General features: G+C 39.4%; 1 protein-coding gene across 1 annotated transcript in view; it reads left to right on the forward strand.

The window, feature by feature from the left end:
* The first annotated feature begins 483 nt into the window (after nt 1–483).
* Nucleotides 484–13,497, forward strand: part of PKHD1L1 (PKHD1 like 1) — a 156,342-nt gene continuing 143,328 nt past the window's right edge. Inside the window, exons 1-4 of the mRNA XM_032610093.1 lie at nt 484–556; nt 2,400–2,489; nt 11,730–11,874; nt 13,012–13,120. Of these exons, the coding sequence (XP_032465984.1) occupies nt 484–556; nt 2,400–2,489; nt 11,730–11,874; nt 13,012–13,120 (417 nt within the window). The remainder of the gene's footprint in view (nt 557–2,399; nt 2,490–11,729; nt 11,875–13,011; nt 13,121–13,497) is intronic.

Below are 13,497 nucleotides of genomic sequence, written 5' to 3' on the forward strand. Positions count from 1 at the left end.
TAACCAAGGCAGACCGGCAGAGGAAAGTGTACAGGTCCAGAAATGGCCGGGGGCGGGGAGGAGGGAAGAAGAAGAGAGAATGGAAGGAAGGGAGGAAGGAAGGGGGTGAGAGGAGGGGAAGGACGGGAGGGAGGACAGAAAAGGCGAGATTGTCGGCAAACTTGCCTGTTGACCTCTCTCGCCAAGAAAAAGTGGGGCTCTTACACCTGCGGAGGCAGCCGTGGGGCGTTAGCAACCAACTCTTGAGTGTGGAGGTTCCATGGTTACTGAGGGGCCGGGGCCGGCTGCGTTCCCGGGTGAGGGGGGCGTGCGTCTGCGCGTAAAGCCAGGGGGCGCCCGGGCGGGCGAGGGCGGGGCGGCCCTGGGGCGGCCGAGTCCGCCTGCGCGCGTGGGACGCGGCGGGCGAGCTAGCCAGCAGAGCCGGGGCGCTGGCGGCGGCTGCGAGCGAGCGGCGGGCGTAGGCTCTGCGGAACTGGCGCCGCGATGAGACACCTGTGGCTCTGGGGGACGTGGGCCCTCTGGGGGCTGCTCCTGTGCGTCGCAGACCCCCGCACAGGTAACCCAGTTGGGACGCCAGGGAGGCAAGCCGGAGAGGTCCCTGTAGACACAACCCCCGCTGCCGGGGTCGCGGGAGAGGCTGCACCGTCTGGCACTGGCCCTGGGACGAGGCTGAGCGTGCGGCTGCATGGCGATCCTGGGGACTAGGTTAAACCCTTGCCACGAGGGTTGCTGCTTGAATTATGGAACCTCACCCCCTCCATCCCTGGTCACTCAGTTGAAAAAGAGACGGAAATTTGGCTGGGGCTTGGGGACGCAACCCAACTCCTCCCTTTTCTCACTCTTGTTGGGTCCCTTCCCCTTTGAAGGGAGGACAGGGTCTCCCAGTAAGATAGGAATGGGTCTTTGTGGCGGGTGTCAGTCATTTCCAAGGGCAGCTGCCCAGGGCCTTCAAAGTAATACCCAAGAGAGGGCTGGGAAGAGACTGATAAGATAAGAAATTGGAGTTGTCCGTGGAGATAACGGGGAGGATGAACCTGAGACAGGTGAGGAACCGCGCTTCTACGAGATAGGATCCAGCTCCCTCGCTGGAGTTTCCTACTCTTGGCTGTGGGCTGCTCGAAGTTACAAATGTGCCGGCAGCATGAGCAGCCTTGGAGCTCTTGCCAAAGACAGACCCACAGCGCAGAGTCCTTGGGTCTGGGGGGTAGTCATCTTTATGCTGGAGAGCTTTTGCTATTGTAGGTGAAGTCCACACTAAACTTTTCTCAGGCAGGAATGAACTCAATCATAATTTCTTTACCTTTTTCTCATTCATCCGTTTCAAACAATTTAGGTGGCTTTTCTTTGTGTTCCCACTTAAATCTTTCCACCTATCCTGAGAATTTGTTACTGGATCTAATAATTACCAGATCTGTACAGTTTAAGCAGAAAATAAATCCTTTTAGCCATGATGTAACTTTGAGTTATTTTGAAGCATTAATTTCAGTTCACCAAAGAAGCTGCTCACTCACCCCTGTGTTTGCAGAGGCGCCTCTTTGTCTAGAAGTCTGTCTTTCCCGTAGTTGGTCCAGTCTAGCTAATTCATGTTTGCTCTCCCAGATGCAGCAGGAACACCCTTCTTTCAAGAAGCAGTGTGGATGAAATGCCCCTTCTTAGTCACGTGGCCCCTGTGCTCTCTTCTGTCACTCTGGGCTCCCTAAGCTGAGCTTTTGGAAAGTTGGGACTGTCACAGATTTTTAAATGCCCAGGAACCTAACACTGTTTGTTGAATGAATTAGTGACCTTTACATTAAGAACTCACTGTCAAAAAAAAAAAAAAAAAAACTCACTGTCATCAGAAGGCTAAAAAGGTCCCAGAACTGATCTTCCCTGAAGTCTTACTCTGTCACAGAAAACAATTACTTCTTAAAACACAACATTCCTTTTTTGTACCTAGACTATTCTTTCAATTTACCTGGCTTTGCATTTCTTATGGGCTTTGATAATGACCTATTTCTCCACAGAGCTATTTCTCCAGCGCTGTCTGCTGCTGTGTGGGCTGATAGCTGTAGTTACGGAACTGCAGCTAGCAGAGCACTACATGAAATTAAGGGTCTAATAAATGTTTTATAATATGATAGGTAAGAATAATGAAAATGATCATGTATTATTCCTCTTCTTTGTAGCATGTAAGACAGTGCTTTGCATAAAGCCAGTGAGTATTAACAAAGTTAATGACTGACTCCCTGTCAAGTCACTGGTTAGTAATAGAACCAAAAATAAAACCTAGGTGTACTTACTTTCTGTCCTATAATCTCCGTGATGTTTTTCTTACACCATTGTAATTTGTGGTACAAAATTTGGTGCTTGAAATGAAGTACTTGATGCTTTTACTTCTATTGTACTTTAATATCTTTCAGATGGCTCTAAAATAATTCCCAAAGTCACAGAAATAATACCTAAATATGGCAGCATAAATGGAGCAACAAGGCTGACTATCAAAGGAGAAGGTATTGTTGCCTTTTTTTTTTTCATCAGGGTTGAGGTATTTCAAAGGCTGTTTTACATTTAGATTTACGGTTTTTTAAAAAAAATCCACTAGAGTTGCTTCTCCATTTGGCCAGAGTAGTGAAACTCTATCCTCTTTGACACCTAAAAAAAACCCTGAAAGTCTCTATCAACCTGACCATCTGAATTTGTATCATAATTACTTGCTGAACTCCAAGGTCTGGAATATAATGATTGAATTGAAAGAAACATCTTTAACCCAACTCTGCAGTTACTTACTTTGTTCTTCATGGGTCTAATAACATTTATGTTTATATTAAATATAACATTTTGGGGGGTTCTGGGAGTAGGATGTTAGTAGGAGGGTATGATAGAGAAATAGAATGGTAATGAATGGAGAAAGACAACTGAAAGCAAAGCTTTGGATCCCTTCTTCTGCCACCCAATCCTTATCATATACTTCATCAAAACATGGGTTATGTATAACTCTCCTTCCCTCGTCTTGGGATGAAAACAAAGTAGGCAATTAGGGAATATATTTAATAAGCAACTATTCCTAGGATTAAATAGAAATATGTGGTTCTTTTAGCCATTAGGCCTTTACGATCTAAATGATAGTAGTATTCAGATGCTTACAAATTTTTGAAGGATGGGAAAGAAAAATTTTTTAAGAATATTAATAAAAACTGTTATTTAGTCTTTAAAATAAGAAGAACAGTGAGAAGTTTTTGGAATCAGAAAATTGACAAAGCAAGATATTTAATAATTCTGTTGTATGTATTGAAATGTCTTTCAATACTTCTAAGTAAAATTTCTGTAGAATTTAATCTCAATGATACACTTGAAATGGTTTGAGCCTCTAAATTGTGAACAATATGTTTTGGATTAAAGTGTGTTTTTGTTTTTTTAGAGTTAGACACCTGGAGACAATGTTTGTTAAAGACTTTTAAAAATGTCTTTATCCATAGCTCCCTTATATTGTATATTGCTGTTAACATTTGGTTAGATAGTGTGTTTGAAAGCTATTGGGTTTCTAACAGAGATTTAAATGCCATGAGAGAAATGTCCAAAACAAACAAACAAACAAAACAATAAAATTGCTCAGCTATTTCCTTCTGCCTCAAGACCTGCACTTTTTCTGATCCAGGAACCATGGCTTGAGTTTAGGTACATAAACTCAGAGCATCCCTAGTTAGAAATAGGAAAAAACAAAACAAACCATTCCATTCTTAAGGCATTTTGGAAGAACATCCTTATTAACCTAGCTATAATCTTTGCTCTTTGGTAGACTTTCTGAGGCTCAGGAGTAATCCTCTTACTTAGGAAGCACAAAGTGTCACAGTGACTTTCTAGTTTTCCCATCAGTTTGTATTTCTGGATGCTTTTGGCAAAGAATTATAGAATAGTTAAATCCTATTTGAATTGCAGGTACCTGCACCCCACCCTGATGTGTTTTCCCTCTTCTTGCTTTAACCACACACTATAGGGACTGAAATTGTGATACCTTATGTCTTTCTAAGAGGCTGAGTCTAAATACTGTTTGGGGGGCCCATGATATATACAGAATGTGTGTAAAGTAATGATAATGAATTTACAAAACACACCAGACCTCCAAAGCTACATGAATGTGGTACTTGAACAAAGTTTATTTGGAGGAACTACATTCACATCATCCATCAGTGCTGTGTCTGACTCATACTCCATGTTTAGAATTGAATACAGAGATAATTTATTAATCACAGAAGAACACTTTCTAAATAGAATTGTAAATGCTAGATCACCTACATGTTGGTCCCCTATGACTTTAAAATTTTTTATTTTTATAAAGGCCACAATGAAAATGTAAAATAAATATTTGACTTGAGTTCTCTGAAATTCCACCCTCTGAAAGATCTATTGTTAATGTTTTTGTGTATTCAAATGTCTTTTGTCTATTTTCACACCTAATGAAACTTTACAGGCAAAAACTTGCTACTGCATTACTTTGTTCTAAAGGCTATCTTCAGGAGCCAAAGGTAAAATTTTACAATTATGTAAATATTATGTATTATGTATAATTTTACAATTATGCTGCCCAAGTAAAAGCGTCTTGAGGGCTTCCCTGGTGGCGCAGTGGTTGACAGTCCGCCTGCCAATGCAGGGGACACGGGTTCATGCCCCGGTCCGGGAAGATCCCACATGCCGCCGAGCGGCTGGGCCCGTGAGCCATGGCCGCTGAGCCTGCGCGTCCGGAGCCTGTGCTCCGCAACAGGAGAGGCCACAACAGTGAGGGGCCCGCGTACCGTAAAAACAAAAAACAAAAAAAAAGCGTTTTGAGCAGTGGCATGACCGTGGAAATCATTGTATTTCCTTCTAAGATGACTGATTGGATGAGGAGTGTTATCATTTTGATAAGTTCTGGAGTGTTTCTAACTTTATTGTGTTTATTACTTTATATTCATGCCTTGTATTTCTCAATTGTCTTCTTTGATATTTATCTTTGTTAAAAAAAAAAATCTGTGAGCCGGAAGGAATAACTTTTTACTTTTGGTTCTTTTTTTTCTAGCTATTTCCCTATTACAATGTCTAGCACATATATTGTTGTTTAACTGAAGTGGTGAGTTATGTAATTTTTGCAATATTATGGAAAGCATATAGACTTTAGTCGGGTCCGACTGGCTTTCAGCTCCAACTTTGCCACTCCCACTGGGGGACTGGGACAAGTTTCTTCTCTAAGCCTCAGCTTCCTCATCCGTGAAATGGGATATTAATTCCTACCTGTTGGGTCTATTATGAATATTGAAAAGGATGATGTATCTAAGGCACCTATACATATCTGCTCCATAATTTAGAGCTATTTCATATTATTCTTTTGCATTTATCTTATACAGATGGTTTCATTTTTTAGAAGTTATGCTCCGTCACACTGCACCATTTTTTCCCATTGTTTTGAATGTTACAGCTTTTAAGTAGGTTTATACACTCTCAACCCTGCTTTTTTTTTTTTAACCAGAGAAACCCAAAACAGCCTGCATTGTACATGGCAACTGCTGGCTTTGACAACACATGCATTTTTCGTGATAGCAGCACAGGCTGCTATCAGGAGACCCAGGTTTGGGTGCCTGGCAAATTCTGTCTCCAGTTTTTCTGCAAAAGGAAAAAAATACATCAACATATCAGGAATTTCCATCTGAAGCCTCGACCTTTTCTGTTTCCAGGGTACACCCATCCCTTCCTGTAATCTTTGTGCTTTGGAGTACTTCCAGAGTTATCTTCTTTATACCCAATTATTTATTTAGAATTATACTTTTAAATTAAAATTATTTTTTTAAAGGTGATTCCTTTCTATTGCTTTTTAACTCTTTGGAGCTAGCTACAAAATTAGAAATATTTCTGTAGTTTTTATTTTCACTAAAATTTATAATGAGAATATTTACAAATCTTATTGATTTGGTTCATATTTTCCTATATATTTTACTCCCAGGAAATATATATAGATATATATATATCACATATATATGAGACACATATATGTATGTGTATATATACATACATACACATATAATATTAAAACAACTCCTAAGCTAAAAACAATATATATCATCTTTTGTTGGCATTACTTTTTTAATTGTTTTTTTCTTAGGAATGCTGAAGAACAGATCTGCTGTTACCATATCACTGATGTGACATATGCCTAATAGGAAAACAAACACATGTATCACTTCCTGAGCCACGCTACAAGTAAAACTTTCTATTCTTTAGTTAGTTGCCAGCAGCCCTTCTGTGTATTCCAAACTCAACGTGAACGCCAAAGATAAGCAGAAATTGGCAAAAGGAAAGAGTGGTTTTACAAATAGCTTGCTTTTCTGTGTTTTCATGTATCTTTTCACAATTCCATTTCAGCAGTAACTGCCTTCCTATATTCAATACTGCAAACTCAATGCAAATATGTTTCACATGTTCAATTGGTATGTTTGTACATTAGCCTATTGCTGGATGAGTCCTGTTCGGTTAAGTTTTAAGCTTAGAATAAGAGAGCAGCATTTATTAAAATCCCTATCTTTTGTTGAGTTTCTGCTTACTTCTATGTATAAAGAATAGGAGAGGAGCTAAGAACATAGGGTCTGGAGGAAGTTACGTTGGATAACTGGAAATAGCTTTGTAATGTGCATTTTTTTTTTTTTTTATAAATTTCTGTTTTCATTTTTAATTTCTAAGGACCTCTTTATTTCTTTTTTGATTAGTATTTGTATGTAGAATTTATTTATTTATTTTTTTATTTTTTGTGGTACGCGGGGCTCTCACTGCTGTGGCCTCTCCCGCTGCGGAGCACAGGCTCCGGACGCGCAGGCCCAGCGGCCATGGCCCACGGGCCCAGCCGCTCCGCGGCACGTGGGATCTTCCCGGACCGGGGCACGAACCCGTGTCCCCTGCATCGGCAGGCGGACTCCCAACCACTGCGCCACCAGGGAAGCCCCTAATGTGCATTTTTAAATATTACTTTTCTCTGAATATCACAGGGATGCCAAGCTGGCATCTACAACCTGGGTTCGAATCCTGGCCACCCACTTATTTGTTCTGTTATTTTTTTAAAAACGATATTAATACTGACTAATAATAACTATTTTGTGACTTATTATATAATAAGGATATATATTAATTGAGCTCTTAACCTGTGAGCCAGGGACCATGTTAAGTACTATATATAAATTCTCATTTAGTCTTCCTGATAATTCCTGCTAAGTAGATTATTATGGTCATTTTCCTGGTGAGGAGACTAAGACTGAGAGAGTTTATGTCTAAAACTAATGCTCAAGTTCATACAGCAAGGAGTTCACTGGAGCTGGGATTCTAACCCAGGATGTCAGGGTCCAAATGCCCTTTCCTGTACACAACACTGTCACCTAACATGCAGTGTTAACCAGAGCTGTGGCACAGGGCTATGGCATTTGATGAACATTTGGCATAGCGAAGCCCTACTTCCAGTCCTGTGTTAAACCAGGCAGTATTCATGTTGTCTCATAGACCTTTGTAGAACATTGAAAATGTTCAGTAATTTAAAAAGCCACACCACAAACCTTTGGCAACCCCAGTTCAACCACTTTAACTAGTAAAGGTTAATGTGAGCACATGTTGTAGTGGTGATTGTTTTGTTGAAACATACTTGAAAACTACTGACAATTTAAGGTAAATACCTAATATTTATTTTTTTCTAACATTAATAATGTAAATACTTAGGATTTAAAGAGTTTAGTGTACCTCTCTGGGTTAACCTTTTTTTCCTGCTGATTTTATTATTGTACTGTGGGACAATGTGATCTGTAGCTAATTAAGTTATGACAGTTACATAGCTTATACATTTACATTAATGACATGGATGCAGATCTTTTAGTGTAAAAGAAAATGTTTCATAATTTCAAAAATATTTTAGTCATCAATGTGGCTATACTGTTTTCTTAATCTTAAGAATTTGTGATATTCAGAGAAAAATAATATGTAAAAATGCACATATTTTTAGAACTCAGAATTTAGGAATTTTAGATTTTGAAGTAATCTGGACAAAACATGTTTATTTACTAATTTGACTTTATTCAAAAAATATGTTATAACCTAGACAACTTTGTAGATTCACTGTGCATACTAGAATAGTATTAAGTACCTTTTTAACATTTTTATTAGAATACTTAATTTTAGGATTTAATCAATAGAACATTATCTGATTATCTTACTCATAGGTTTTATTTCTTGGGTTTATTTCAGAATTGAATGTGGTTTCAGCAATATAACATACTTTAAAAATTATTTTATTCAAGTATAGCTGATTTACAATGTTGTGTTAATTTCTGCTGTGCAGCAGTGATGCAGTTATACATATATATGTATATATACATTGTTTTTCATATTCTTTTCCATTATGGTTTATCACAGCATATTGAATATAGTTCCCTGTGCTGTATGGTAGGACCTTGTTGTTAAAATACTTTTATGTGGCATAAAAATAATTGATGTTTACTTCCAAATCTAGTTTGAATTTTCATATATTTATAGTAAGATTAAAATAATCTTCTGCTCTGTTTCACATCATCCATTTCTCAGTTTCTGTTGGATCATACCCATCAGCATGCAAACATACTATTTCACCCACCTGAAAAAAAGCAAAAGCAAAATCATCAACTGTCCCCTTGGTCCACACCGCCCCCTTCAGCTACTCCATTTCTCTGCTTCCCTTTACAGTAAAACTCTTTTAAAGGTTACCAGTATTTGTACTCTTTACTTATTTTCCTCCATCTTCTCTTGAACCCATGCCAAGCAGTCATTTATACATTGCTCACTGAAACAGCATCTTCACCCCTGCCCCCCGTCTATTCTCACCCTGCCCCATTCTATTTCTGGAGCAGCAGCTTGTGAATCTTGAAAAATATATGTTAGATAATACCACTTCTCTGTTTTAAAGCCTCCAATGTTTCCACACTCATAAAAACAATCGAAATGCCTCCATTTCTAATCTCATCTCCTACTGTTTCTCCTGACTCATACTAATGCAACCACACTTGTTAAGCCTTGAATCCACAAACATGCTCCCACCACAGGGACTTGGAACACCCTGTTCTAACTAAAATGTACGTCCCATAGATATTCTCATGGCTTACTCCTTCTGAAAAGCTTCCATGACCATCTATGACAAGTGCCTTCTTGGCATCACCTCTGATATCATAAATGTTGCAAAGTATTCCCTGGGCTCTTAATTTACTTTCAATGTCAGCTTCCCTGGTAGGCAGAGCTGTGAGTAGTATACATGGTCAGTAACTTTATAAGGAGGAAAAGGTGGTCCAAGGTAAAGATATACATCAGCTCCTGGGCTGTGGCAGATGACTTGACTAGTACAAGATTGGAAAATCAGAAATAAGAAAGTCTTGGAAAGAGACTGGTGAATGCACTCACGACAGTGAGCATGCAAATCTATAGGTCTCAAGTTAATTTCCACAAGAGAGTATCCCCAGCAGAGGAAATGGAACAACTAGGTCGATTGGATAACTTGTTCAGGAGCTTCTCTCCTTGGCCACCTGAGTGCTTGTGCAATGGGCCTCTGAACAGAGGGCCATTGGTGAAGGCTGTGCATGGACCAACACCAGGGACTCCCTTTTACCAACACTAAGCTACCTACCGCTGTTGCTGAATACCTGTTCTGTCAGTAGCAGAGACCAATACTGACTGTCAATGGGGACTGTCCCTCAAGAAGTACACCCAGCCACTCAGTGACAAGTCGACTGCATCACTCTCCTTCCCTCATTGACAAGCAGAGATTCACTGTTTCTGGAACTGACACCTATTCCAGATATGGATTTTGCCTTCTCTTTCCACCATGCCTCTGCCAGCCTCATCTTCTGAGAGCATACATTGTCTGAATTACTGCCACGGGATGCCATAAAACAGGGCCTCAGAACAAGGAACATATTTTATAGCGAAAAAGTAGTGATAATGGACACATGACCATGAACCCTGCATCACCCTGAAACATGTGGCCTAATAGAATGATGGAACAGCCTACAAAAGGCAAGACCAAGAACCCAGCTTGGGAGCAACATCCTGTGGAGTGGGACGCTGTGCTCCATCATGTGCCATATGCACTGAGCCAGTGGCAGATCCACACTGTTGTTTCCCAACAGATAGAATACATGGAGCGGGGAGTGAAGGGTTATTCCCTGTCATTATCACTCCCAGTGATCCAAAAATTGAATCTGTGCTTTCTGCCCTTGCAATTTTAGGTTCTGCTGGATTCTGGGTCTGAGTTTCCAGATAGAGGATGCTTCTGCCAGGGGTCCCAATATGGGTTCCACTGAACTGAAACTACCACTACTAACCGATCAGTTTGAATTGAGCAAACATAAGTAATAGACTGGTAGAGATGGTCCATTCTGATGATTGTGAAGAGGGAGGGTTGCTTTCACCTAATGCAGATAAGGAGCAGTATGTCTGGAATTCATGGTATTCCTGGAGCATCTCTTGGCTTCCATGTGCAGTGATAACTGAATAGGCATAGGTGGCAACCACAACCAAACACGGGCAAGGCAACTTTGGGCTCAGATCATCAGGACAAAGGTTAGCATCACTCCATTAGCTGAAGTGCTGGCTAATGGTTAGGGAAATTACAATGGGTGATAGAGAGGGGACATGCATATTAATTATAGCCTCAGGACCAGTTGTATTACTGTGGCCTGTTGCATGTCCCACTAACCCTCTTGTATGAAATCTTTAGCAGAACTCTTAGGTGGCCACTGCCTTGTAGACCTGACAATGGATTGTACTTAAAAGTAGGGCCTGAGCATATCTATATGGTACAAGGAATCAACTGTGTCAGATGCCTTTCTTACTCAGCCTCACATCCTGGTTCCCGCCTCTTATTCTAGCCACAGAAGTGGCAAAAAGTTCCCCATGTACTTTGACTCCATCTGTGCTTCCAGCTCTAGCCTTCAGGTCCCACAGCATGTCTTTGTCCCAGGGCTTCTTTGATGCAGTGACTTGGGACGTTGGAACCCAGATGGCATATACCTATGTGCAGCCTAAAAGTGCAGGAAAAGCCATGTCCCCCACGGGGAACTGTCAGCTCATGGGACAGGATGTGATGAATAAATGCTTCTTCCCATTGATTCTTTGCTTCTGAGAGGCAGTCTATATTTTCCTTAAAAGTCTTTTCCAGCAAGATTGAACCCCAGCTGTTTTCAGTGGTGTCCAGGTTTTCTTCTTCAGGTTTTCTTCTCTCTTGTCCCTAAGGGATCACCACCCAAATAAACTATCTACTTGCAAGTCCTTACCTCAGATTTTGCTTTATAGGTACTCAAGGTAAGGACCCCATGTCTTATAAAATCGTGTTCCCTTTGTCTCCTCTTTCTGTGCCCTTTAGCCTGCTGTTTTCATAGTAGTTATCTCCACTAGACATAGCATCTGGTGGTATATATTTGTATATTGTCTGTTTCTCCACCCCTCGCCACCCTATTACTGGGATATAAGCCATTTGATTACAATGCACTTAACAACCTGACAAATAATAAGTTTTCAAGCATTGCTTTTATGAATAAATTAATTAAAGGCTAATTTTCATGTTTCCAAAGAGGATTACAATCATAGAGGTGAATATGAAATAGATTAATTGCTGACATCAGTACTATTTCTTATTATTTATTCAATGATGCAATACGAAATAAGTGTTGGATCTTTGAAAACAGAGTTCCATTAATAATAATTGAGTGCTTTCATTATTCCAGGTTTTGCTCAAGCAAACCAGTTTAACTATGGAGTTGATAATGCTGAGTTGGGAAACAGTGTGCAATTAGTTTCTTCTTTCCGATCAATTTCTTGTGATGTAGAAAAAGATTCAAGTCATTCAACTCAAATTACATGCTATACTAGGTATGTTTTAAAGTATCTTTAATAAAATGATTTTCATCATATCAGAACCACAGTTATGCATATTAGTATTATAATAGTTTTATCACTCTGGCTATTACAATAATGTTTTTCTGATTATCAGCTATTTTTTTCAGCTATTATTTTTGATTTCATGATGTTTAGACTATTTTATACCTTTATTATATTCAGTTATAATACTCTTTCCACATATTGGCATGATAAAAATACATTCTAGGGCTTCCCTGGTGACGCAGTGGCTGAGAGTCCTCCTGCCGATGCAGGGGACACAGGTTCGTGCCCCGGTCCGGGAAGATCCCACATGCCGCAGAGTGGCTGGGCCCATGAGCCATGGCCGCTGAGCCTGCGCATCCAGACAGAACCTGTGCTCTGCAACGGGAGAGGCCACAACAGTGAGAGGCCCGCGTACCGCCAAAAAAAAAAACAAAAAAAAAACTATATCCTTTCCCAGGTTATTAAAGCTGTTATCATTATTGATCTTTTTTAGAAGATAAATGGCCACTATTAAATTGTGATGATGCTCTTCAAAATATCAAAATTATGCCTTCCTGTCCAGTTTGATTAATTTTGTTCAGAATCTTGACATAGTCATTAAGATTAAAGATGATCATTTTGTAGATTGACATTTCAAGTTCTTTACTATCAGCTCAAATTGATGTTTGTTATTAACAACTTAGGAGAAAAAAATTAATCATTGTAAATGGCAACTTTCAGTACTGAAACAGGTAGCCCAGATTTCAGAGGATTCCATCTACATTAGGCTGTTTTTCAGCTTACTTAGGGAGAAACATTATTAAAACTTTTTAAAAAGTAAAGCATAAAATAATTGTACCGAGATGATATGTTACTATTTTAAATGATTATTATTACATTTGTTTTCCTTTTCAATAAGCACCAATGCATTAGTCAGAATAAGCATTTGCCTGGGGTCTATAATGTTAGAATTTGCAGTACAGAGTTCAGGATGGAGATCATCTTCTTTCCATAATATAAAATTGAATTTAATTGTATAACAATTAGAATTTCAGACACTTCTTTTCAAAAATGACATGTACGTTAATGCTATATATTAAATAACAGAGTTTTGCATTCCTTATGTGTTCTTCATTTGCTTTCCAGAGCAATGCCAGAAGATTCCTACACTATTAGAGTCAGTGTGGATGGGGTTCCTATTGCAGAAAATAATATCTGCAAAGGTCACATCAACAGCTGGGCCTGCAGCTTCAATGTACGTGGCATCTCCTCTCTAACTTACGTATAATCGATAGTACGCTTTCTTTCTTGCGGAACTGGGTTTTTATTTTTTAATTTTACAGATTGTTATCTATTTCCACATTAAATAATTTACTAGCATGTAGCTAAGTTTAATTTCACCCACTGTTAATTATCTTCTGTAGTAATGGAAGCTCTTTTATCATTTCGTGTTTACCTTTTTAGATTAATTTTATTAATGAATTAAACTGGTATACTTCCAAACTATTTTCTTGTTCATGCTGTTTTTTCTCTTTCCCCATTTCTGCTCTTAGTTTGATTTTCCTTTTTCTGTTTTCATCAGACTCACCTTCATTTTAAATAGAGACATAACTCTTTTCCCTTTCTTTGTAC

The sequence above is a fragment of the Phocoena sinus genome, chromosome 17, assembly GCF_008692025.1.
Source record: "Phocoena sinus isolate mPhoSin1 chromosome 17, mPhoSin1.pri, whole genome shotgun sequence".
NCBI classification, from domain to species: domain Eukaryota; kingdom Metazoa; phylum Chordata; class Mammalia; order Artiodactyla; family Phocoenidae; genus Phocoena; species Phocoena sinus.